The sequence below is a fragment of the Pinus tabuliformis genome, chromosome 2_1 (assembly GCF_031772625.1).
Source record: "Pinus tabuliformis cultivar Carrire ecotype Pingquan chromosome 2_1, CPIR1, whole genome shotgun sequence".
Lineage (NCBI taxonomy): Eukaryota > Viridiplantae > Streptophyta > Pinopsida > Pinales > Pinaceae > Pinus > Pinus tabuliformis.
This window is the reverse complement of record NC_142299.1, coordinates 188,224,639-188,250,712: the sequence shown is the minus strand read 5'-3', so window position 1 is coordinate 188,250,712 and position 26,074 is coordinate 188,224,639. Positions and strand designations below refer to the sequence as shown.

Sequence of the window (26,074 nt, the reverse complement as noted above, 5' to 3'; positions counted from 1 at the left end):
CAATCCTGATAAAAATTGCTAACATAATTTAGACAGCCAAGAAATCTCTGGAGCTGGGTTTTGTCTGTAATGGTATCTGGAAATTTATCTGCAAAGTCGAGGGCATGCTTCTGTAGAGATATCTGGCCATTCTGGATTGTATGACCAAGGAATTTGATAGAAGTTTGAAATAACTCAATCTTCTTTTTGCTCAACACCAGCCCATTTCTTTTGATCAACTGGAGGAAAATCTGTACATGCTTGAAATGATCATGAATATTTTTGGAAAAAATAAGAATATCGTCTATGTACACTGGAAGCCAGTCAAAATAAGGCTTGAAAATGGAATCCATGACTTTCTAAAATTTTGATGGGGCATGTTTTAAACCAAATGGCATGACATTCCATTCATAGTGTCCAAGAAGCACACTGGAAGCTATTTTGAATTTATCCTTTTCTGCAATAGCTACCTGCCAAAATCCTGACTTGAGATCAAATTTTGAGAAGATCTTTGCTCCTGTAATTCTGCTTAAGAGATCTCCTTTGTGGGGTATTGGATAAGTATTATCTGCTAGGACAGAATTTAGAGGTTTGTAATTTATAACCAGCCTGGGGATTCCTCTAATTTTTTCAAACCTCTTATTAACATAGAAGCCATAACAATTCCAGGGACTGTCAGACTCTTTGATTAATTTCTTATCCAGTAGTTGTTTTATCTCTTTCTCATAGAGGTCTCTGTATTCTTTATTCATAGGGATAGATCTACTTTTGCAGGGTCTTCCTCCATATTCTAATTTATAAGGCAATTCAACAGAATATTGCTTCCTGTGCCAGAAAGCGTTTGGTTCTTCAGAACAACATTCTGCTTCAATCTTTTTTCTGAGTTCAGAAATTTTCTTCTGATTCAGGGGATTCTTTAATTGTTCTTCTACCTGGATTGTAGATTTCAAATCTTTGAACTCAAGCAACTTAGTTTTAGCTCTATCCAGTTCTTGCATGGCTTGAACCATGGTAAACACTCCAGGATTTGAAAGATATGACATTTCAATCCTTTTGGGTCCTTCATGCGAAGTGGGGATGGTGATGAAGTATCCAGCTTTATTCCCCTTTAACCTAACAGAACCATGTGGTTCTACTGCTGCTAAGAAGACATTTCCTAAAATGCAATCAACAGGAATGTATGCTACTGCAAATTTTAGGTTTATGCAGTGATGATCAAAACATATGGAGGCTTTGGGAACTTCATACCTCAGAGTTTTATTTCCCAGGCCAATAACTTTCCTATTGGCTGTTACCCAATACTTAGCTGGGATGACTTTAGTATTGAGAATATTCACATCTGCACCTGAGTCAATTAGTGCAGTCAGAAATTTTTTTCACATATATCAAGGGATGTTCATGGAATGCTGGAGGTGGCTGCATCTCTACAACTATCTAACCTAGAGTTTCGCTTGTAGTCTACGCACTGTTCACACTCTAGCAGGGGGCAGTGCCCTGTTCACAGATCTTAAACAGTGGGGGCTTGCCCTGGCCCAATGGATGAATCAAGTAGGGGCCAATGGGACCCCTTCTTACAAACAAATAATGATGGATAAAGGAAAAAGTCCTTTGGAAGGAGTGCAGATCACGGGCTCAAACACCACAAGGAAAAATGAGCCCAACAAGAAGACAAAAATGGATGGCAATATGAAGGAAACCCAGTTTCCACATGGAAAAAAAGGCATAAAAATTATGGAAGGAAAGGACAAACCAGATTCCCCATAAGGAGCAGGAAAGAACAACAGGGAAGTGGAGGATGCAGAAAACTCCCCCTTGAAAGGCCCAGACCCAGAAGAACCGGCCGTGGAAAACAGGCAACAAAAAGACCAGGGGAAATGTAAACCAAAAACCACAGAAAGCCTGAGGGTTATCATCACTGACCCCGAACTGCAAGCCTATAGGGATCACATGGCTATTCATGCAGTGATATGCAAGTTCATGGGCTTTTGGCCCACAGAAAAAGCCTTATGCCAATGGATCAAGCAAACCTGGAAGCCGAGAGGAGATGTCACACTCCACCTAGGGGCCAAAGGTTTCTTCACGGTGGTATTTGCAAACCTTGAAGATAGAGACCACATTTTTTATGGAAGCCCCTACTTCTATGCCTCAGCAAGCCTCTACATGAGACCCTGGAAACCAAACTTCACACCAGAGCAGGAAACGTTCAAGCATGTTCCTGTGTGGATCCATTTGTTTTCCCTCCCTATCGACTACTGGAGACCTGCGGCTGTGGAGCAAATCGGAAACAAACTGGGCACCTTCATTCAAGCGTCGGAAGTGACCCTCCAAAAAAGGTACACATCTTGTGCTAGAATCTGTGTTGAAATGGACGTTTCAGGGGCTCTCCATGAGGGTCTATGGTTGGAATACAGAGATGAAGTCTTCTTTCAAGCCATAGACTACGAACAAATACCTTTCAGATGCAGAAAATACCATGAACATGGCCACCTGATCCAGCAATGTCCCATGCACAAGACTGTAGAGAAGGCTAAGGATCCCCCAAGCAAAAATTAGGATGGTTTCATCCGACCCACAGGTAGACACCGCAATAACAAAAGAAAACAACTGAAGATAGGAAACATCAACAAAAGGTCCATAAATGCCTTTGAGGTGCTTGGAGAAGAAACTGAAGCAGAGGAGGATACCTAAACACCAACAGCAGGGCAGAACGGCTTGGAAAGGAATGATCAGAACAACCAAATGCCAACTTCAATCTCGACTGATGATTTTCTCTGAGAACCAAAATTGAGAAAAGATGCAGAAGGGGACGAGGAAATGACACTAAGTGAAGTGGGCATAGAGGATCAAGACCTCAATGACACTCTTGAACAAGAATGCATGGACCTTAACACCATAGTTGAACAGTGGAAACAAAAAGGGGTGGAGCACATTCCAGAGGAAGAGATTGACAGAGTCAACTTCCTCTTTCTATCAAGGCAGGATGTAGCCCTGAAAGGGCAGAAAAGGGGTCTGGGTGCGACAAAAGGACTAGGCATCAAGGCACAAAACCTACACCAAACCTATTATAATGCAAAACACAAAAAGAAATGGGGCAGAAGAACAAACAATGAGGCACTAGAGGCAAGATGAAAGTCCTGAAGGCTTTCCCTCTCTCATCATGATTAAAGTTTAACTATGAAGATACTCTCATGGAATGCAAGAAGGCTCAATAGCCAAACCAAACAACGGTTATTGAGAAAGAAAGTCACTTAGGAAAATCCGAACATTGTTTTCCTGTAGGAAATCAAATGCTCTAGGTTAAAGCTGGAAGGAATTGGCAGAAGACTGGGAAAGAGAATGGAGCATTTAGGCATGGAGGGTAATGGTCTGGAAGGGGGCTTAGCCATGTTCTGGAACCCCCACTTCCTACTCCTTCTTAACGTTGAAGCCTCCAGATCATACATTTCCATTGAAATGAAAATCCTAGGAGAAGTTGGCACCTACTTATTCACAAATTTCTACAACCCTCAAAGGCTAGAGGATAAACTATAGCTTCTGGACAACCTATCCAAGATGCAACAAAGGCACACTCATGCTAAGGCCATCTATGGAGGAGATTTCAACATGATTACCTCTCTGGGGGAAAAGAAGGGAGGACTTCGAACCCTAAACAGAGATGCAGAGGTTCTCATATCTTTCATAAGAACAGCTAACCTGGTGGACATCCAACCAGAAAATGGCATTTTCACTTGGAATAATAAGAGAGGAGGAGACAGGTTGATCGCCTCTAGGCTTGATCGGTTTCTAATCTTGGATACCATTCTCCTGGAAGGAATCACAGTGGAATCTGAGATCATTCCATCTGGAGGATTGGATCATTGGCCCATCCCTTTACAAGTAACCATTATGGGCACACCAAAAAATAGACCTTTTCGTTTTGAAAAATTCTGGCTTAGTTATCCAACTTTCACCACCAACATCCAACTTTGGTGGAATGAGCATCTGAACATTAGAGGAACCAAAATGTTTCAGCTCCAAGCTCGTTTGAGGCACATCAAAGCTAAGCTTTGAATTTGGAAACAAGAGGTTTTTGGCAACATTTTTGAGGACAAGCAAGCCATGGAGGATTAGATGACTCTAATACATAACAACTGGATCAAGGGGGACATATCTCAAATCTCCATTAACAAGGAGCGGGAACTCCTGCAAAAATGGAATGATAGATGCAATCAACAAGAAACTTTATGGAGACAAAAATCTCATATTCAATGGCTAAACGAAGGGGAGAAAAATACCAAATTTTTCCATCGTTCAGCCATGGATTACAGAGGCACTAATAAAATAACCAAGCTCAAGTATGAACAGGGAACCTCCTTTCAATCTCATCAAGAGATTGCCTCTATCCTCAGGAGCCATTTCAGTCTTGTTGATACTGAAGCAAACATCAATAGGTAAGAGGCAATCAATACAGTCATTACCTCTATTCCCAAGCTAATCACAGAGGAATAGAACAAATCTCTAGATCACCCAGTCATCCTCCTGGAGGTAGAAGAGGCAATCAAAGATATGGCCAATGGCAAAGTTGCGGGACCAGATGGATTCACCATTGATTTCTTCAAATCTTGCTGGGACATAGTGAAGCAGGACATTTGGGCGGTGGTCGAAGACTCTAGAAGATCCTCTTCCATTCTCAAATCCTTAAACTCCACTTTTATTGCCTTCATCCTCAAAGAAGACGTTGCTTGTACTCCGGCTAAATTTCAACCTATAGCCCTCTATAATGTGTTGTACAAGATCATCTCCAAAGTCATGGCCAACAGGTTAAAGCCTATTCTCCCTTTGATCATCTCAGAAGAGCAGTCGGGATATGTAGAAGGGAGGCAAATCATGGACAATGTTTTATTGGCACAGGAAATAATCCACACCCTTCAGTCTCAGAAAAAAGTTGGAATGATCATTCAACTGGACCTCTCAAAAGCATATGATAAGGTTAGTTTGACTTATCTTGATGCAATTCTGAAAGCTTTTGGGTTTGCCCAGTGTTGGATCAATTGGATTTTAGCCATGGTAAAATCCCCCAGCTTCTCCATTTTAGTCAATGGAGCCCCTTTGGACCATTTCTTCCCCTCCAGAGGCATTCGTCAAGGAGATCCCATATCTCCCTTCCTTTTTGTGATCCTAATGGAAGGAATCAATCACATCATCAAATCGGCTAAGGATAGGAATATCATCAGTCTTCAGCCCCTAATTCATGCTCCTTCAACTACCCATCAACAATTCGTGGATGATACTACGCTGCATGGCACCCCTACTATAAAGGAAGCCCAAGGTTTCAAAGCAATTTTGAACTTGTTCAGCCGAGCTTCTGGTATGGATCTTAACTCAGATAAATCTTCTGTTTTTTTCTTCCATATGCACCTGGCGGTCCAAATGCACCTCACTAATATCCTTGGTTTCAAGAGGTGCAACCTTCCTTCTAAATATCTTAGCATTCCTCTTAATGGCAAGCCTTTGCAAAAACTCCATTGGGAGCATTTACTCTCCAAGCTAGAGGACAGGGGAAATTACTAGACCAACAGGGTTTTAAACTTTGCAAGAAGACTTGTAATGACTAAGGCGGTTCTGCAAGCCATTCCGCTCTACATGCTCTCTATCCTCCCAGCTCCAAAAATGGTTTTACATAAAATTAAGAGTATTCAAAGAGCCTTTCTTTGGTCGGGCAAAGAAGATAAGCATAAGTGGGCTCTTGTAGTCGGGACTAAATTATGCAAGCCCAAAGTTCACTTAGGGCTACAAGACCCAGACACTATTAACAAATCTTATGGAGCCAAGATTTGGCGGTGATGGCTCAAGGAACCCCATACACCTTGGGCAAAATTATGGAATTCCAAATATGTTGAAACATGGAGATCAGAGGACCTAATCAAAATGAAAGATGCCCCTGAAGGATCCCATATTTGGAACATGGCCAGAGCAAACAGCCACCTCATTCAAAACCACTGCTTATGGGAAATTCGAAATGGCAACAAGGCTTTATTCTGGGAGGATGCATGGCAATAGCTACCTAAACTATAACACCCCAACTGTCATGCCCTTCAAAGATGGTTTCAGGCAATGGGAAAGATACGAGTCCATCAATATTGGTCTGATATCAACGAGAACCAGCACTGGAGGAAATGGAACCTAGAGCCTCTCCCCCTGGAGGAAGACATGAGAATCCTCCTCAGCAACCTAATCTTTGATCTGAATAAGAGAATGATTTGATCCACTCAGGAGGAAGACTAGCTCAGGTGGGGAAAACTTGACGGAGGAACTTTCAACCTCAAGGAAGCCATAATTTATCTTGAGCACCAGAACCTCGATGACAAAGTAGCCTGGCACCCAAATGTATGGAACAGTGCTCTCTGGCTAAAGATAAAATCTTTTCTTTGGCTTATCATGCATTGGAAAATCCTTACCTGGGAGAATTTAGTAAAAAGAGGTTTTATTGAGCCTTCCAGATGCCCCTCTGTGAAAAGGATGAAGAAACGATGAACCATCTCCTTAATGACTGTAATTGGACCAATAATATGTGGGAATGGATGAAAGAAATTTTCAAACAAACAGACAGACACAGAGACTCTATTCAAGATTCCATTGCTAATTGGCGCACAAATTACTCTAGCTGCAATATGGTTAACACTCTTTGGAGGCTCTGCCCCGGTTTTATAGTCTGGAATACTTGGAAAGAGAGGAACAGAAGAATCTTTCAAAAAGAATTCAAGCAGCTTGAAACCATCAAAACAATCATTATGAATAGTTTAAAAGAAACTACCCTTACCACCTGCAAAGCGGAACCGAACAAGACGCTCACTCCCAACGACTCTCGCATCCTGTTGTTGTTTGGCATGGATGGTTCGACAAGTCACAAGGCTTAAGACAACCACCTTCGACCGACTCCTGGCCCTTCGACCTGGCTGCCCCCCGCCTCGAGATTCTGCAAATTAAATTTTGACGGGGCCTCAAGGGGAAACCCTGGCCCGGCTGGGCTTGGAGGCGTCCTCCAAAATGACAAAGGTGAAATCCTCCACATTTACAGCAGAATGCTTGGGGAGGCTACCAACAATGAAGTGGAATTCGCAGCACTGGAACAGGGGCTGCAAATCCTCATCCGGCTGGGTAGAAGTTCTGTTATCATGGAAGATGATTCCCTCCTGGCCATCACTATGGTGAAAAGGTTGCAAAATGGAACTCAACCGGAGAAAGTCACAAAACATTAGAGATTGGCCATGGTAACTGTGCTCATAGAGAAACACCTCACCTCCCTCAGCAGCATTTTTCCACAAGCAGTCAGGAGGAAAGAAAATGGCTTAACGGATTGCCTTGCCAACCATGTAGTCGATCATCTAATGGAGATCAGTGACACCTGTTGGCAAGACATCATGGATAATGAGCTTCAGGATCAGTGCAATCTCATCTTGAGGCAAGATCTTACCGCAACATCAAGAGTGGAAGAAGGGTTGTAGGCTACAACTCATTAGTCACTTATGAGAATTAATAAATCACTTCATACCAAACGAAGGTACAACAGGCATCAGGCCCATGGAGTACTGGGGGAAGGGTGGGAAATCATCCACAAGGAAACAGTTCATCCAACGGGGAGGACAATCAACAAAAAATATGAGCGGCGCCATCAACAAGACGCAGGGAGGACACATGGCCCTCAACCAATAGCCTCAAGCATGGCAGAGTTAAGACTCTGAATCGACATCATGAGCAGAAGATGGGAAACCATAATGGTAGTTATTATGGCAGGAATAACATATCTCCGACGGTGAAGTGGGAGATCTCCAGCCAAACCTTACCACCCTCAACTATATCTAAGGCATCAAACGAGGTGATCGGAACAATGCTTTCTCTTGGCTCTCTTCTTTACAATCGCAGTGCTGCTAGGTTCTTTATTGTTTCCACAACCTGCAATTACATAATGGCGCGTGAGGGTAGTCGAAATGTCTCCTCTAACTGAGACCTGCAGAAGGCCTGGGAGGCTTATGAAACCCGAACCACTCACAAAGAGAAACGAAAAATCAAAGAGATCGAAGCCGCGGTTACAGAGGAGGAAGAGCGTTTGGATGCTCAGACTTTGGAAAAGGAAATGGACTGGGTTTCTGATCCAGGCACAGCGACCACAAGAGCAACATAGTTTGTTCAAACGCAAGGAGAAATGTGGAAAATGAAGACCATGCTAGCCAAGGCGCTCAACATGCAGGCTGAAGATATCAAGCAAGCTCACCAAGCCATCTCCCTAGTTTCTACAGAGAATTCGGCTAAGCTTGATGCCATGGAATTCAATTTCATTGCCCTAACTCAAGAAGTCAGAATCCTCTTGCAAAAGCTCAGTGTCCTCATCAATCTCCTCAGGCACTCCATCCATCAGGGTTCCAATGCTGCAGTGGAAGCCCCGGCGAAGGTAACGGACACCAGCTAGGTGAAGCGCCCCAATCCGCAAAGGTTCCAGTAGCTCGAGTTTGTGACTGCAACGGTCGTCCCTAATGTTCCCAGTAAAGACTATGTGATTTTGAAGCTGTAATGGCTTCTCAGTTTCTTGTTTCTCTCTTGGTTTTTTGTCTCTCTGCCATAGCTGTGGAGGTCCTCCAGGCCCTCTTTCCTTTTGGACTTTACTGACAAGCAGCCCAAGGTGCTGGTTTTTTTTGGTTAGGCCCCTCATTAGGCAGCCCTACGTGGTTAGCCTCGGGTTCAGTAGTTGTAGGTTCAACTGTTTATAGTTATTTTGGAGCATGCATTGATAATTCTGCTTTGTCTGTGCGCATAGACCTTTTGTATCCTATGTATTTTTACAAATTAATATAAAACTGTTGATTTACAAAAAAAAATTAGTGTAGTCAGAGACAATATTTTATTTTGTATACAAATATCTAGGAGAACATGAGGTTGTTGGTATTCAATTGTTAGGATTCTCATTTCTCTGAAACATGTTGTGACATCTCTTTGACCTTCGCCAATCTGCACCTTTGGTTCACTGGAATATGGTACGGTATGCAATGTATTTGCATTTGCATTTGCAAAAATATTTGGTACTAGGGGCTGTTTTTCTTTCTCTAGCTGTGCTACTTTAGATTTTAAATTAGAAATTTCTGCTTTAAGATAATGAATTTCTCTGCTTACCTCCCCAAAGTAAGTGAACAAACTTTGTCTTGAGGCTGATGTCTTTGAAATGATTTTGTACTGCGTTCATAGGAGGGGTCAACATAGAGCGCTTCTTAGAGGAGCTCTTCGAGGATGTTGAAAAATGTAGTTGATCCAGGAAGGCTTCAAGTAGCCGATTCTTCATGTCTCCTTCTTCCATTGCACAAATTTGTGCAAGAAGCTTGAGTTCTTCTTCTTCTACTGTTTGAGCCATCAGTACTTTTTATTTGAATTGTATCTACTGCTTTGCAGGTGAGTCATCAATGGAAAAATCAGTAGAAGAATCAGAATCATAATCTGTGGAATAATGACATTGACAATCATCTGAATCTGAACAAAAACATGGTTGAATATGAGCATTAAGCTCTTCAGCTGATGACTCATAAGAAGAGGAACTGAATGAGTTTGCAGATGAATCTTCAAGCTGTTGTTGTTGTATCTGTTCACGGATTACAACATTTGGACAATAATCCATTTTATGACTTCTAGACCCACATTTCATACACAACATTGAAGATTCTGTTTTGACAACTTTCTTCTGAATATTTAGAGGCTGTGATTTCTTGCCTCTGTTTCTCTTAGATTCTTCACCAAATGGACATTTTTTTGAAGTATGGCCAGCCTTACCACATAACCAACAAGTTAATTTATTCCATTTCTCTACTTTGAAGCTATGGAGATGAATGTCAGATGGTTTGTAGTAATGAGTTTTTGGGATATACTTGTAATATCCTTTTCTGGAATTCAAAAGGGCCTTTCTTTTCCCTTTGTCAAATTTGGTTGTCTGTTTCTTTGCCTTCTTTGCCCTTCTTTTGGCTTTTCTTCATTTAACAAGAGGATCTTCAACATTTAAGCCATATTTACTGTCGGGCAATCTTGAGAGTTTTTCTAAAGATTTATTTACTTTAGAACTTGTGCAAAGACCAACCAAAGATTTAGTAATAATAGAATATATTTCTCCCCAAGTATAAGACTCAAATGGTAACTGGAAGACTTCCTGTAGGCAGATAAAATCTACAAATCTGGATGGAAGAGCTGCAAGGTATACTTGTATCCAAAGAATATTTTTGGATTCTTTCACTTCATAGATGCGTTGCATCCAATCCCTGTGAAAATCTTCATACTAAGACATCTTATTGCATTTATGATTCATTAAGATGATTTCATGTTTGTTTGCAATTTTTGTCTCTGAGCCGCACCAATGTTCTAAAATCATGGAGGTGAGAGCTCCAATCATATTGTTTTGAGGTGTACCATCAATGTTGTGAATTATATCTCCAGCTTCATCTTTAAGCAATTCCTTTTCCATTTTGTCTAACAAGGTTGGGGATGACTCAGTTTCCCACCAAGGCAAGAGAGTTCCAGTGAAGCATTGGATAATAGTCTTACAGGCTTCTACTTCATTTTTTCCCCTAAGACACATGAGCTTGTACTCAGTAAACATCATATCAATCATTTTCCTTATTTGTCCCACATTGAGATTATCAATATTCCATTCTCTATGAGAGTTTGGAAAAATGGTATGGGTTTCTGGAACCTTTCCTTTACCATTAAGATCAGGAGCTGAGTATTTGCTGAATTGACTTTCCAGCGGCTCATATATTGGCAAAATCTGAGACTCTGGCTCTTTCTCTAGTTCTTTGAATAAGGAGGCAATAAAAATTTGGTCAGAAGTATCAGCTTTTTCTTTGGAAGATTCTGGTAAAGACTCAGGGACTTCTTTTGGAAATAGATAGGGAAATATGTCAACTGGCTTGACAGGATTTTGAATTTGAACGTTCCTTTTATATAGGAAAGAAGTAGGGATTAGCTTTTCAGATTTAGATACATGCACCTTATCAACTTTTGTGGCCAAGTCTGTGATAATTTCTTTTGTAGAATGCATTTGGTCTACAATTTTATCTTCTACTTCTTCCAATTTATTCAATGATTCTCTAACATAACTCTTTACAACTGAAGAAGAAAATTGTACATCATTTAGACAATTATTTACACTGTTGATTGAAACTTGAAGATTATCAAACTGTTCTTTTACAACAAAAGATTTTGCAGAACTCATTTCCAATCCTTTGATGGCTGTATTAGTCCAGTTTAATTGTTCACTAGCCTTCTGAATTCTACCATCAATGCCTAAAGCATTATCATCCTTTAAAACTAGAGTTATGGCTTTTGCTGAATTTTGAGCTTCACCAAGGATGATTCCCTTATAAGGTGGAAATGTGGAAGAAGTTTCAATCTTACTGCCATCTAAGGCAGACCATGAGTGTTGTACTGTGGAGGAAGATGCAGTGTCAGTCATCAGAACATTTTCTGACTGATTCATGTCTTTCCAGACATAGAAAGATATCCAAGTTTTTGTTTTCTGCATGAAATTTTTCCATTCTTGGGACATCTTAAGTTTTTCTTCAACTGTATAAGTAAGGCCAAAACTTTCTGCCTTTGGATGGGTATAGATATCCCAGTTCAGCATTTCTTTTATCCATTGAGAATCTATCTTATACTTTTTACAACCATCCATCAAAGTGAAAAACTTATGCATTTCTGGGATTGACGGCTTCTTGCAGTCATCTGGAACAATACGAAATCTTGATTCAAGAATTAAGTGATTCATCTGTTCAAGATAGCCTAGACCATGTTTTGGAATATTCATTGGTCTCATTTTGTTGTACATCTCTGTTAATCTTGGATCTTCAGTTTCTAATGAAGATAATTCATGCATCATCATCACATGATCAGACTCATGTGGAAAAGGAATGTCTGAACATTTAGGATTTGGACATGGATTGACTGTTGTAGAAGGTGGGGCTTCTCCTGTCCTGGGATGATGATTTGCATGGATAACCATTTCAGCAAGGCTACTTAGATTCACAGATGATTTACATTCAGGACAAATGACTTCTAAAGAAGAAAAATTTACTAATTAGGCAAACTCAAACAGAGAAATATGTTTACAGGAGTTTGAGGCTGAGCTTGAACAAGTAGTATCAATGTAAAGGGGATCTCTGTACAATGGTGAACTTCTGCATGCTTGATCAATCCTTTTGCGGTCAATAGTAGATCTTCTAGGAAAAGAGAGAGTGGCAGAGGATTGGTCTTCTTTAATATTTGCAGAGGTTATATTTTTCATAGCAGGCGGCTTGGGATTTGAAACATCCCGATGTTCAGGGAAGGTGAGATCTTCCCATCTGATTGTTTGGTGTTCTATCTTCTGACTTTTTGCATCAGTTAGAACTACCACACTTGACTTTGAATCACAAGAGGAATAATGAAGGGTGATCCTTTTATTGCGTTAAACTTTTAATTTCTTATGGTTTTTCATTTCTATTATGAAAGTAATTATTGCAACATTTACTACATGATTCTTATGTATTTATATTTAAAGGTTTACAAAGATGATTTGTATTCAAGAAATCTTTTTAATTCCTAGGTGGTGTAAAGTATTTATGCAATGGACAAAGTACACTTAAATAATTTCAATTTATGTTAAAATGTTCCTTATGCCTTTGACTATATATATTTTAAAGTTGATATTTTTGTCATAATACGAATATTTAATGTTGAATTCACGATTTGTGTAAAGTATTTATGAAATGGACAAAGCACACATAAATAATTTTCAGTCATGTTCAACTCTTCCCTATACCTTTGAGTATATATATTTTAAAGTTGATATTTTACGTCATAATATGATTATTTATTGTCAAATTCACTAGTTGTGACTAGTCTAGACACTCATTTTATTGGATTCATTTGTTAATGTCCAACAAATCTCTCTTTCAACAACTTGACCAAACAATGACTTCCTTACTTATTTTTATGTCTGAGATTTATTGTTTTTCTTACTTTCTTCCACCTTCCATTATCAACTATTGTGCTTTGCTAAATAAGACAACATGCCCAATGGAAAGACCTTTGATATGAGATGTTTGCAGTCTTTAATCCTTATCTCTTGTCATCTTACCTCAAACCCTATTTATCATCCTTTTTCCACTATAAACCTAGTGTTATGTGCTTAAAGAACAAGTTGATGCTTAGTGACAATAAATAACCAAATGTTATTGGGGAGCCCCTCAGACCTAAGAGCTATTTTGAGGCCAAATTTAGGTTTTTAGATGCCTTGGCATAGTTCCTAAATGAGGAGCATCTCAAAAAATAATATGTCCTTAAAAAAAACTCAACTATAAGTTTTATGGCTATAATGACACAAATTAGCAATGCTATATCCTCTTACTGCATTAATATCTTTAATTAATATTGTCCTAAACATAAATTCACTCTAAAAAGTAAGTTATTACTCTAAAAACATGGAAATTAGGCATATAGAACTATATCAATTTATTCCCCTATAATATCACTCCTAACATAGTGATTATGAGTGTAATCATGGTAAGATATCATAGTGCAGATACCTAACAAAAAGCATACAAGTTAACAGAAAAAAAAAAAGCCACCATTTAATCTCTCATAAATATTCAATCAAACAAATAAAAAAAATTGTTCTCATTAAAATATTTAATTACATTAAATAAATAAAATTCAAATATATTACTTTAACAAATAATATAAAATATATTTTGCCTAAGTCACCTACATACAATGAATTCCATAATATATTTACCTTGTACTTCAATAAGATAATAACGATATAAAATGAGATTCAAAACAATGTTACTTCACACCCAAATATAAAATAATTTAAAAAAAACCAATACACCTTGGGAAAATGTACATTTATAGTTTTTTAATAATTTTAAATTTGTGCTTTTATAAATTTTAAATTTAAAATAAATTATTTTATATATATATAGATATATATCTGAACTTTAAATTTCAATAAACAATTTTATTTTTTTTCGATTTAAATCATATAAATTATATCATTTAATATTATTATCCTTTTAGTATCATAACATTTTTTAATATTATGTCGAAAGGTGTTTCCTCTATTGGAGTTGGGTGGGCAAACACTGTTCAACCCAGCCAATCTCATCGCTTCATTTTCGCCCTTCAAACTAATTAGATTTGGACACATTTGCGCATATTTTGATATGTTCGGGCAAGTTTCCGACTTATTTTGATGGGTTCGGGCAAGTTTCTGGCATATTTTGACAGGTTCCGTCATGTTTTGCAAAATTTTGGGCGAGAATCCTTCATCCTGGCCGACATGAACCCATCATCCTGGTTGCTCCCATGGATTTATGTTGAAAATGTAATTTGCAACTGCCGCGTCATTATTCCAGAAAACCACCAGTTTCCCATCGGACTGCTTTTGCTGAGGCAGCGGTATTCCCTCAAATGCCCCCGATGCAATCAAAATTTGACGCGTGTTCATAGTACGGTTTCAAAACCACTTTTTATCGGGACATAATGTTCAGGTGACTTGATCGAGTGATGATCATTCGATTAAAGTGAAGGTTTGAAGCCGTTGATTGAAACAAAGATGCGTACAGGCCTGAGCAAATAAATATTGCGTGAAGTGAAAGTTTTTGACTGCCAGGTTTAACAGTAAAATTATTAATGAATTTACTCCGGTCAGTAAGGGTTGGTAAAACTTTAATTTTACTATTTGTTTAATTCACGGGAAGTATGGGCATAGGTAAATGTTTTTAATTTTAATGTTTTTTTTTGCACGGATGTAATTCTTGTTTTACGGGACAAGAAAAGGTAAAAGCCATAAGTTTTTGTTTTGTTGTTTTAACATATGCAATGTAATGTTTTTTTTGGTTCTGGAGTTTGGAATACACAGTAGCGCGTATGCAAAAGAAAACAGGGGCAGCTTGTGAGTGAAAACAAAAGGGAAGAATGCACAACAGTGTGAATGACTGTATGAATTTCTTTTGGTTAAAATGTATCTAACAACAGTGCATATGTAATGAAATTTTTCACAGCAATAAATGGAAATTTTTCACAGCAGTAAATGAAATTTTTTACACACACAACAGTGTAATTTTGTGCAAGAAGAAACAGGGTATTTTTGTGGAAGTTCTTGGTGAATCCCTCTGACAGAGAGGAAGAAATTTGTATCAGGCATTTTATTAATGAATACAAAGTTTTTATGTGCGTTGTTGAACCTCTGTTCTCTGGAAATATTTTTTATGCTTCCCTGCGTTAAGATCCTGTGGAGAAAACATAGCATTGTTCTCTGTTCTTTTGTGTTTGAAATTACCAGAAATTTCCAACAGTGGTATCAGAGCATGTCCAGGCTCTTGAAGGTGTCAAAGAAGCTGAAGGAAGGTTCATTTTGTTGCAGCAGCTTCTCCTGCAGAGTGAAGACTCAGTCAAGAAAGGATCCAGGGATTTCTCAGATTAGTTTTCTGTGTTGCTGTTGAAGACACTCAATGATTTTTAAATACCCGGTTAGATATTTGAATCATAGTTTAGAGTGCAAGAATGGCTGGCTCCAGCTCTAGCACAAGCACTAGCATGGGTATTTTTAATACTTAGCTCCCACAGTTTAATGGGAAAAACTATGACTATTGGGCAATAACCATGAGAGCCCTGTTTGCCTCACAAGATTTATGGGAACTTGTTGAATATGAATTTGAAGAACCAGCAGATGAAGAAGAGTTTAATAACTTAACTCAGGCAGAGAAAGATCTGTTGAAGAGCAATAGGAAGAAGGATTCAAAAGCCCTCGTATTTTTATATCAAGCAGTACATGAGAGTGTGTTTCCAAGGATAGTAGCAACCAAGACATCCAAAGAAGCATAAAAAACTCTCAAGACAGCCTATCAAGGCATGGAGAAAGTAAAGACAACAAAACTATAGTTGCTGAGAAGAGATTTTGAGAATCTGTGCATGAAGGAGTCAGACAATATTGACTCATTCTTCACACATGTGATTGGTATGGTGACACAAATAAGATCTCATGGACAAATTCTTGAAGAAAGGAGGATTGTGGAGAAACTATTGAGGGTCCTACCCTCAAAGTTCGATGTGATTGTCACCACCATAGAAGAGACAAAGGATCTCACAAACTTTTCAGTTGATGAACTTCATGCATCACTGATAACACATGAGCAGAGGTTGAGTAGAAATGAAAACTCATCTCTAGAGCAAGCCTTTAAGACCCAGATGTCCTTTGGAAGAGGAAGAGGTCAAGGTAGAGGAAACAAGAAAGGAAGAGGCATAAGCCAAAACAGAGGTGGAAGAAACAGACCAGCAAATGCTCAAGGAAGAGGCAGCAATCCAAATCAGAATCAAGGCCAAGGCAGCAGTCAACAAAGTGGACAACATCATGCTCAAGGACAAAGGTATGAAAAACCCAATGTCCAATGTTATTACTGTAAAAAATATGGGCATTATGCAAATGAATGTAGGAAGAAGCAGCATGATATGAGTAATAGATCTAGTGCAAATATCACTAGAGAAAATATCAGCCAAGATAATATGTTGTTAGCTTGTAATATGGCTGAAACAAACAGTGATGATATATGGTTTCTAGATTCCGGTTGCAGCAACCATATGACAGGAAACATAGCCCTGTTTTCTACTTTAGATCAAAATGTGAAATCACAAGTCACACTTGGGACTGATAGTAAAATTTTTGTTATGGGAAAAGGAGAAGTAAAAATATTTACAAAGAAAGATGAAAAGAAAACCATAGCAGATGTCTATTATGTTCCTAGAATGAAGTGTAACCTCTTAAGTATTGGACAGCTTGTTCAAAAGGGGTACAATGTTTTCTTTGTGAATGATGTATGCACCATCATGGATAGAGCACCCAGCAAACGATGCATTGTTGAAGTGAAGATGACGAGGAACAGGATGTTCCCTCTCAGAATAAGGGCAGATTTGAAAAACAAAGAAGTAATTGCAGCAGTGACTCAAGAGGCTTTCCAAAGTGTACCGAAGGATGAAAATTGGTTGTGGCACTTGAGATTTGGACATCTCAACTTTGGAGGTCTTAATTTGTTGAGTAGAAAAGGAATGGTAAGAGGATTACCATTGATAGAGAAACCGAACAACCTTTGTGAAGGTTGTATCTTGGGGAAACAACACAGAGAAAGTTTTCCATCAGGGAAAAGCATCAGGGCAAAAGCACCCTTAGAAATTGTCCACTCAGATTTATGTGGACCAATGCAAACTCCATCACTAGTAGGCAGCCAATATTTTCTAACATTCATTGATGATTTTACTAGAAAAACTTGGCTCTATTTCCTAAAGAACAAAAGTGAAGTGTTTGAAAAATTTCGAAATTTCAAAGCACTTGTAGAAAACCAAAGTGGGCTTCATATCAAAGTTTTAAGAACTGATAGAGGAGGTGAGTATATCTCCAAGGAATTTATACGGTTTTGTAGAGAAAATGGAATTACTAAGCAGTTTACAGCTAGGTACACCCTGCAGCAAAATGGAGTTGCCGAGAGGAAGAATAGGACCATCATGGATATGGCGAGGAGTATGTTAAAGGCAAAGCATTTGCCAAATGATTATTGGGCTGAAGCTGTACACTGTGCAGTATATATTTTGAATAGGTGTCCTACAAAAGCAGTGATGAACAAAGTGCCGGAAGAAGCATGGAGTGGGAGAAAGCAAGGAGTCACCCACATGAAAGTCTTTGGATGTGTGGCTTATGCACACATTCCAGATCAGTTAAGGAGGAAGTTAGACAGCAAAGGGGAGAAATGTATTTTCATTGGATATAGTGAGGAATCCAAAGCTTACAGGTTGTATATCCCATCCACCAAGAAGTTTTTTGTGAGTAGAGATGTTCAATTCATTGAGGAGGAAGCTTGGGATGGAAGCATAGAGAAAACAATGAATGTTAAAAACTGTTTGTCTCATGATGAAGATGATGAGGGGATGGCTGAAATACATCCCCAAACAGCAGAGCCAACACAAGGACAGCAAGAGACACCCTTGAGGAGAAATGAGATTGCTTTTCCAAGCACACCACAAGGAGGAAATTCAAGTGCTTCTTCAAGCACTTGTACACCAAATGAAAGAGGTAAGAAGTTCAGAAATTTAAGTGACATTTATGATGAAGGTATGAATTCCTTGTTTGCTTTATATTGTCATGTTGATGACCCTATTCATTTCGAAGATGAAATCAAGGATAGGAAATGGATAGAAGCTATGGATGAGGAGATCAATGCCATAGAAAGAAACAAGACATGGGATTTGGTTGAACTACCAAAAGGAAAAGAAGTCATTGGAGTTAAATGGGTTTACAAGACCAAGAGTAACGCTGAAGGCAAAATAGAAAGACACAAGGCAAGGCTGGTTGTCAAAGGATATAAGCAGCAGTATGGGAGAGACTATGAGGAAACTTTTGCACCGGTTGCAAGAATGGAAACCATGAGAGCAGTGTTGTCCATAGCAGCACAAAACAAGTGGAAAGTTTACCAAATGGATGTGAAGTCAGCATTCCTAAATGGAGTGTTAATGGAAGAGGTTTACATTGAACAACCTCCATGCTATGAAAAGAAAGGCCAAGAGCACAAAGTGTGCAAATTGAAGAAAGCTCTTTATGGGCTGAAGCAAGCACCAAGAGCATGGTACAGTAGGATAGATTCCTATCTACTGGAAAAAGGATTTGAAAAGTGTGAAGGAGAACCCATCCTCTACATCAAAGAAAATGATGGTAAAATTCTAATTTTTGTGTTATATGTTGATGATGTTATTTTCACAGGTAATGATGACTACCTTATTGAAAACTTCAAAACAGTCATGAAAGAAGAATTTGAGATGACTGACATGGGTTTGCTGAGATACTTCTTAGGAATAGAAGTAGATCAAAATGAAAATGGAATTTTTATCTCACAAGCAAAATATGTTAATGAAGTATTGGAGAGATTCAATATGCAGGATAGCAAGGCAGCAATCACTCACGCAGTGATGGGATTAAAACTCAGCAAAGAGGACAGCAGTAAGGATTTTGATCCTAGTTTGTACAAGAGCATAGTTGGCAGCCTCATGTATTTGACTACAACTAGGCCAGATATAATGTTTGCTGTTAGTTTATTTCCAGATTCATGGAGAGGCCAAAAGAAGCACATTGGCAGGCAGAAAAAAGAATTCTGAGGTATGTTAAAGTACTAAAAGGTTTGGCATTTTATATACTGTCTCAGAATGTTCAGATTTAATTGGATACACTGATAGTGATTGGGCTGGAAGTGTAGATGATCGGAAAATCACATCCGGTTATGTTTTTCACATGGGTTTAGGAGCCATTTCATGGGCTTCTAAGAAACAACATATTGTAGCATTGTCTACAGCAGAGGCTGAATATGTGGCAGCTACAACAGCAACATGTCAAGCAGTTTGGATGAGAAGGATGTTAAGAAGCTTAGGCCAAGAACAGGCAAAAGGAACGGTAATTTTTTGTGACAATAGCTCAGTTATTGCATTATCCAAGAATTCGGGGTGTTTCATAAGAGAATGAAACACATTGACACAAGGTTTCACTACATTAGGGAATTGGTGAACAACGGAGAAATTGTTTTAAAACATTGCAGGACTCAAGAGCAGGTTGCAGACATTCTAACAAAGCCATCAGTGAGGGTTGGTAAAACTTTAATTTTACTATTTGTTTAATTCATGGGAAGTATGGGCATAGGTAACTGTTTTTAATTTTAATGTTTTTTTTTGCACAGATGTAATTCTTGTTTTACAAGACAAGAAAAGGTAAAAGCCATAAGTTTTTGTTTTGTTGTTTTAACATATGTAATGTAATGTTTTTTTTTTGGTTCTGGAGTTTGGAATACGTAGCAGCGCGTATGCAAAAGAAAACAGGGGCAGCTTGTGAGTGAAAACAAAAGGGAAGAACGCACAACAGTGTGAATGACTGTATGAATTTCTTTTGGTTAAAATGTATGTAACAGCAGGGCATATGTAATGAAATTTTTCACAGCAGTAAATGAAAATTTTTACACACACAGCAGTGTAATTTTGTGCAAGAAGAAACAGAGTATTTTTGTGGAAGTTCTTGGTGAATCCCTCTGACAGAGAGGAAGAAATTTGTATCAGGCATTTTATTAATGAATACAAAGTTTTTATGTGTGTTGCTGAACCTCTGTTCTCTAGAAATATTTTTTATGCTTCCCTATGTTAAGATCCTGTGGAGAAAACAGAGCATTGTTCTCTGTTCTTTTCTGTTTGAAATTACCAGAAATTTCCAACAATTTAGACCTAGGCGCAGTGAAAACCTGCGCAACGCCTGATCGGCGAGGTATGACTCCCCAATACCTGAGCTTCTGAGCACTTCTTTATTGCGAGATGTAATATAAATTAAGATGCCTACTTGAATGATATATTTCTCATGGTTGCTGAGATTAATGGATGGGTTCCTTGCATAACTGATTGTTGTGGGCTGCGTCAAATGGTTCCGATATTTTCCCCAAATGTGGAGTGGTGAATGGTGTTGAAGTCTCTTTCATATAAGGATCCCATAAACCCTTCAGACAAAGAGCTTATCACCTGTTGAAGGGCTGCATTTTCAGAAAATCTGGTGTTTCCAACGGTGAATGAGTTGCTCTGTGCGGTAACATCCGGATGACCTTTCAATAGAGAGTGAGAGTGAACAAAACTTGATGCCATCCCTGACATTTGATCTTCTCATTGTTTTTCTTGTGATGATCCTTGCCAGCATAATCCTAACCCAAAAGGGGTTGAGTCTGAACCACACCCTCTTAGCAATGATGCACTACTGACCGTTGCACCCATTTGCGCTACTTTCTGAAGCAAAGCCGTAGCTGACATTTGAGCAGTACCAGTGCTACTGTTGCTATGTTGGCCATACAAGTAAGGCTGTCAATTTGATTCCCATTGGTGTTTCCTGATGAACTGCTTGTCGACCCAATGGATTCTAGATCGGTCCAGTCCGTGCCCATAAATATCCTCAAACCAAGCCCAGTATTATTCTTTATCTCCATATTTGATGAATGAAAATGCCTTGGATAGGGATACTTGAACCAAAAGGTAGAATGCCCAGAAAAAATGGATGATTCTAGACTTTAAAAATGGATTTATTAGTTAGCTATCACGAAAATATCCTTCTAACATCAAGATGGGCGAATGTTGTTTCAGGTGTTGGATATGTCAAATCATCAGCTTGCACATATATAGCTTACACAGAAGTAATGGAACCCTTCTTGGTTGTTGTAATACATTCCTCCAAAGCTCAGAATTGGTTGGTATCTGACAGCTGAAGGAATACGTCCCATCAAAGCAGACACTTCAGAATTTTCCTATCAAACCAAGTAAGATGAAAAGATGAAAATAGTTTCTTGCGTTAAAATTATCTGCCAAAGATTTGCTTTGTATTTTTTTCACAATCAAGCTCAGCACGTTTCTAGATTGCTTCTCATTCATTCGTGCTTTTCTATTATTTTGGCATCTCACTTTTTCTAGTTTTCAAGAACACCCATTGAGCCATCGTTGACCCAGCGCTGCAACAACAAGAAGTTATGGTGTTTCCGTTTTGTGGACCACCCATTTTCAATATTTTACACTTTCCTGATGTTCATCAATTCAATTTTTGTATAAGGGTGTTGTTAAAAGTATTTGCCAAAGATTTATTTTCTACTTTTTCTGGGTAGTTTGTCATTCGCTCGTGCTTTTCTACTCGTTTGGCTTCTCTCTTTTTCCAGATTTTAGGGACAGGAAGGTATGACGTTTCCATCGTTTAGACCACCCATTTTGAAGATTTTACATGGGATTTCTTGTGCCCAATTTGAAGCAAATCCTGAGAATCCAATTTGATGGCAGGTTTCCTAGGAGGTAGAGCACCCCTTCAACCAGGGAGCCATTCTTCCCAATGAATTCGAGGGAAAATATTTTCCTGTCGAACTCATAGTAAATTCTGGCATGTTGACGGGATATGTTCATGCCGCTCCCAAGGTAGGTTAATTCGACGTCAACGGAAGATTTCCTGTGATTCCTGCCAAAGACGATAGAGTAAGTCTACATGTAGTATTCAAAATAGGTTTGAATACTCCTTATTGTTGGAAATGTAATTCCTACTTGTTTCAGTTGTGACTTTCCATGTAAAGGAGTATGTTCCTATTCTATAGGAGTGGTTTACCTAGTTTGTTGAGTGGTTGAGATATTCTCTCAACCAACTCATTGTGTGTCTAAGATATTTTCCCTATCTTGACACAACATTTCTTGCATATATGTAGTATCATAATTTGATCAAGTTAATAGTTTTTTTACTATTAAATTTTATCTTGAGACCCTGGTCCTTGGCCCCTCTTGGTCTGAGGGAAATAAAGAGTTTGGTGAATGTTATTTGTTCATTCATTTTTTGGTTTGTCTATCAGACTTGTTTGCTGGAGACTTGAAATCGACATGGAAAATTGCTTGAGATTACCGCTGGCCAAGAAAGGACCGTCGAGCACTGTTAGTGTTTTGAATGTTGATTGAGGCTGATTGTGAAGGTTGAATTGTGGCTAAAGCCTGATACAACTATTGAATTGTGAGTCAAGTTGGCTGCGTGCAGGTTGGGCACTAGCGCCGTCATTTTCTGTCAATATCAAGTTGCAGAGCGTGAAGCTGCGTGAGTGTTTTTAAGAGATGCATGAGTGAAGATCTTGAGGATTGGGTTAGTGAATTGGGTGGAGAGTCGACCTGCCATGTGAGCCAATCATGGGAGTGCAGAGGAGCGATGTAGTGGAGCCAACGAACATGGTGTTGTTAGCTATGTCATTGGATGCTGCAACTGCGTTTGACATATACAAAGTGTGATCAACGTTGAAAGAGTGTTGAAATTTGTGGTTTTGTGTATCAGATTTGTGCCTCTGGTCAGCGAATTCGTGGTGTGTCTTCCAATCGGAGAGTGAAATCCGAGTTGTGGTACTGGAATGTGTTCTGTGGTGCTTCCATGCAGGTGGCTGAGATCGTGAGATCTGCAGGGTGAGAGATGATCACTGCTTAGATCGTTGGCAGGTGGCTGAGATCATGAGATCTATAGGATCAGAGAGGATTACCGCTTAGATCTTTGGCAGGTGGTTGAGATCACGAGATTTACTAGATTGGAGAGGATCATTGTTGAGATCATTGGTTGTGTTGGAAGCCCGAGGCCAGTAGCATGCTATCGTGGCTTTAAAATAAAAAAAGTTTCTGACATCTGTTGGTGACTAGAAGTTCGTTGTGTGAGCTCCAGTAAGCTTACCCTTTCTTGCAATCCTGGACACACGCAGTAACCTGATATAGGAGGCGAGGCGTGCGAGTTGAATGTTGTGGAGTATGTGCTTACTGTCGAATCGTTCAGGAGCAGGTAAGGTACCACTATGGGTTGATGCCCTGTTTGGTGCGAGGATGCAAATTTTGGAGTTTTCCACCTAGAGTTGGTTGTCCATGTGGCGAAGAGAGTGGGGAGGAAGAGCTCACTTTGTTAGTGTTGGCATTATGATTTTGGTATGGCTCTATGTTATAGATGTTGTACTTGATGGCAACACCCGTGGCAATGCTCTGATCAGGCTCTCAAAATGTTGAAAATTAAGAAGTACGCAGGAGAACAGTTCAGAAGATGCGTACACGCAGGTACACCGTGAAGGGACCGCGGCCAGACACGCAGGTCACCCGTTCAGGAGGTGCGTACCCCCAGTTTCACTTACTTCAAGGCAGAGAAGCGCGTTCACGTGGGGTTTCCTATGTTTGGCCCGTGGTATTTAGCCCGCCGCTCTTGATTCTATGGTTTTGGCCCGTGGTATTGTTTTATATTATTATTATTATTGAGCCCCATGTTTTTGGGCCCCTGGTATTGGTTATCTATGGTATTGATCCATGACTTTAGGAGGAGCTTGCCTATATAAAGCAAAGGAGATCACTTGGCTAAGCATCTTTTGCAATTGAATATCTTAAGATCTGAAATATTGGGTTATTGTCTTAAAAGCTTGATCTATATGAAAGTGAAGTTGAAAGAGAATCTGTGAAGGGTGATCTCTCGAGCGCATGATCAGATCTGGGCATCCGACTAACTGTGGCACACTGGTGAACTGCCAATTCGGCCCTAATCAGAAGTACGCAGGTGATTAACGGTGCAAGTGCGTGGGTACGCAGAGCAGAAGAAGCAGAACTGCGTGGGTACACAGCGCGACAGAGGTTCAGGTGCGTACGCACAGTAAAAGTACGCGGCGCGATAGTATCTATGAGTGCGTGGCTTCAGTAGCAGTACGCGGCACGATAGTGTCTCTGGGTGCGTACCTACAGTAACAGTACGCAACGCGATTGAAGAAGCAACGCGTGGGTATGCCGTGCAGCAGAAGGCTCTCTGCGGGTATACGCAGTAAAGCAGAAGGTGAAGTGCGTAGCGACGCAGGGCAGAGAAAGAAAAAACTGCGTATCTGTCTTAAGATCTTCTGTTGACTGAATTTTTCTGTTGATAAGGTGTTCTGGGTGTAGTTCTGTTATTGTTGATCTAGTTACTGCAGTTGACTGTGTAATTTACATGTACTTGATGATCATTTGATGCTTATGGATCTAGTTTGAAATTTATGAAAAGTGGTCCTTGTAAGAAAAGAAGTAGGGGGTTGTAGCTCCCTTCCAGGAAAGACTGGAAAACGAGAGAGAGTTGTAGCTCTCTGCAGGTTGCATCCTGTGTACTGGTAAAGGACTGAACCAGTACAAAATCATTGTAAAAGGAGTTTCTAATTTGAAAGAAGATAGAGACATATTGCAGCAGGTGGTTTTCACCCACATTGGGTTTCCACCTTATATCTTGTGTTCTTTGGTGTGACTATCTGTTTTTCTTGTTCATGCTCATTATTTTATGGTACCGATATGAAAAAATAATTCAAAGTATAAATAAGGAAGATTTGTTAAAAGAACTTTATAATACTGATTCACCCCCCCTCTCAGTATTATTTCCAACAGTTAGTTATGGTGACTGGAAATAATCGAACAAAATTTGTTTTGGTTGGGCTTCATGGACAAATCAACGCCACATCCTGTTGGGAGATGGCTTGGATCTCTTGCTGCGACGACTATATATATTTTGCAGGTTTATTATGTGTAGGTATTTTACATCATCTCTTACAGATTAGGGATTTATGTCAACCTTGCCGCTACCACTTTACTTTTCCTCACATCTCCAGATTTTTTTGAGGAGATCATTGAAGCGAATTCTGGGTTTTATGAAGGGAGGTTTGTCATTGAAGGCAGTTGTCACCATGAAAGGAGTCATTTGCACAGTCTGTCTGCGCTGAGAGTCGTGAAACAATTCTCTGTGATACATTTTTGAAGAGAATTTTATTTGGAGAGCCCATTGAAGCAGGCCATCCTTATTCGCTGATCATGGAATATCGGCATGATACTGGAGAGTGTTGGTCATGATGACACCAGGGCAGCATCACGAGTTAGTTTGACAAAGTGGTGACTGCATTTTCTTGATCCAACCATGTTCAAACCATGTTGGGCACTGTTGGAGGAGAGAGTCGTTGCGCTCACCAAGAGATAAGGCCCTTTCCGTGGTGTAGCTAGATTAGGTGGATTGCTGCACAATTTTTTAATTAATGCAAGGGAACTGTAAAGCATTGAGTCAGGCAATGAAGTTTTCTACCAATGTCGAGTACTGACCCGGGATACTGGGTAATTTGGTGCAAAACCATTGATGTCAAGGTTTTGTTGAATGTTGCAAATTACAGAGCATTGTTGTGTGTATAAATATGTCCTGTCATGGTATTTTGGGATGTTATTGAAGTGATGTTGGTTTGACCAACCATTGTCACATTTTTTGAGTGCGTTGGAACTGGTCATTTCAACAATACACAAATTTGCAGGATATGATGAAGACATGACACTGAAGATGGCATTACATGAGCTGCATAAAATATGAAAGGATGACAGGCAACCAATTAAAGTTTGTTAGAGTTTGTAGAACATACTCATGATGATGATGAGTCACACATTGTAATTATAGAAATCTACATGTTATTGTTTTGTAATGATTAATTGTGGTCCTTGAAATGTTTTATGTACCTGCTGTAAG

The 26,074-nt window shown here is 39.4% G+C and overlaps 1 protein-coding gene across 1 annotated transcript; it reads right to left on the bottom strand.

The window, feature by feature from the left end:
- Positions 1 to 338: 338 nt before the first annotated feature.
- LOC149199364 (uncharacterized) lies at positions 339 to 9,358 on the bottom strand. Its single transcript, XM_089400555.1, has 2 exons — positions 9,124 to 9,358; positions 339 to 1,324 (listed from the first exon to the last, which is right to left on the bottom strand). Exons 1-2 carry the CDS (start codon positions 9,356 to 9,358, stop codon positions 339 to 341), a joined length of 1,221 nt encoding a protein of 406 aa, XP_089256681.1.
- Between the last annotated feature and the right edge of the window lie 16,716 nt (positions 9,359 to 26,074).

Coding starts and splice junctions, on each gene's coding strand:
- LOC149199364 (XM_089400555.1), bottom strand. CDS start 9,358: ATGGCTCAAACAGTAGAAGAAGAAGAACTCAAGCTTCTTGCACAAATT. Junction 1,325..9,123: donor TGTTCACTTACTTTGGGGAG/GTAAGCAGAGAA, acceptor TAATTGACTCAG/GTGCAGATGTGAATATTCTC.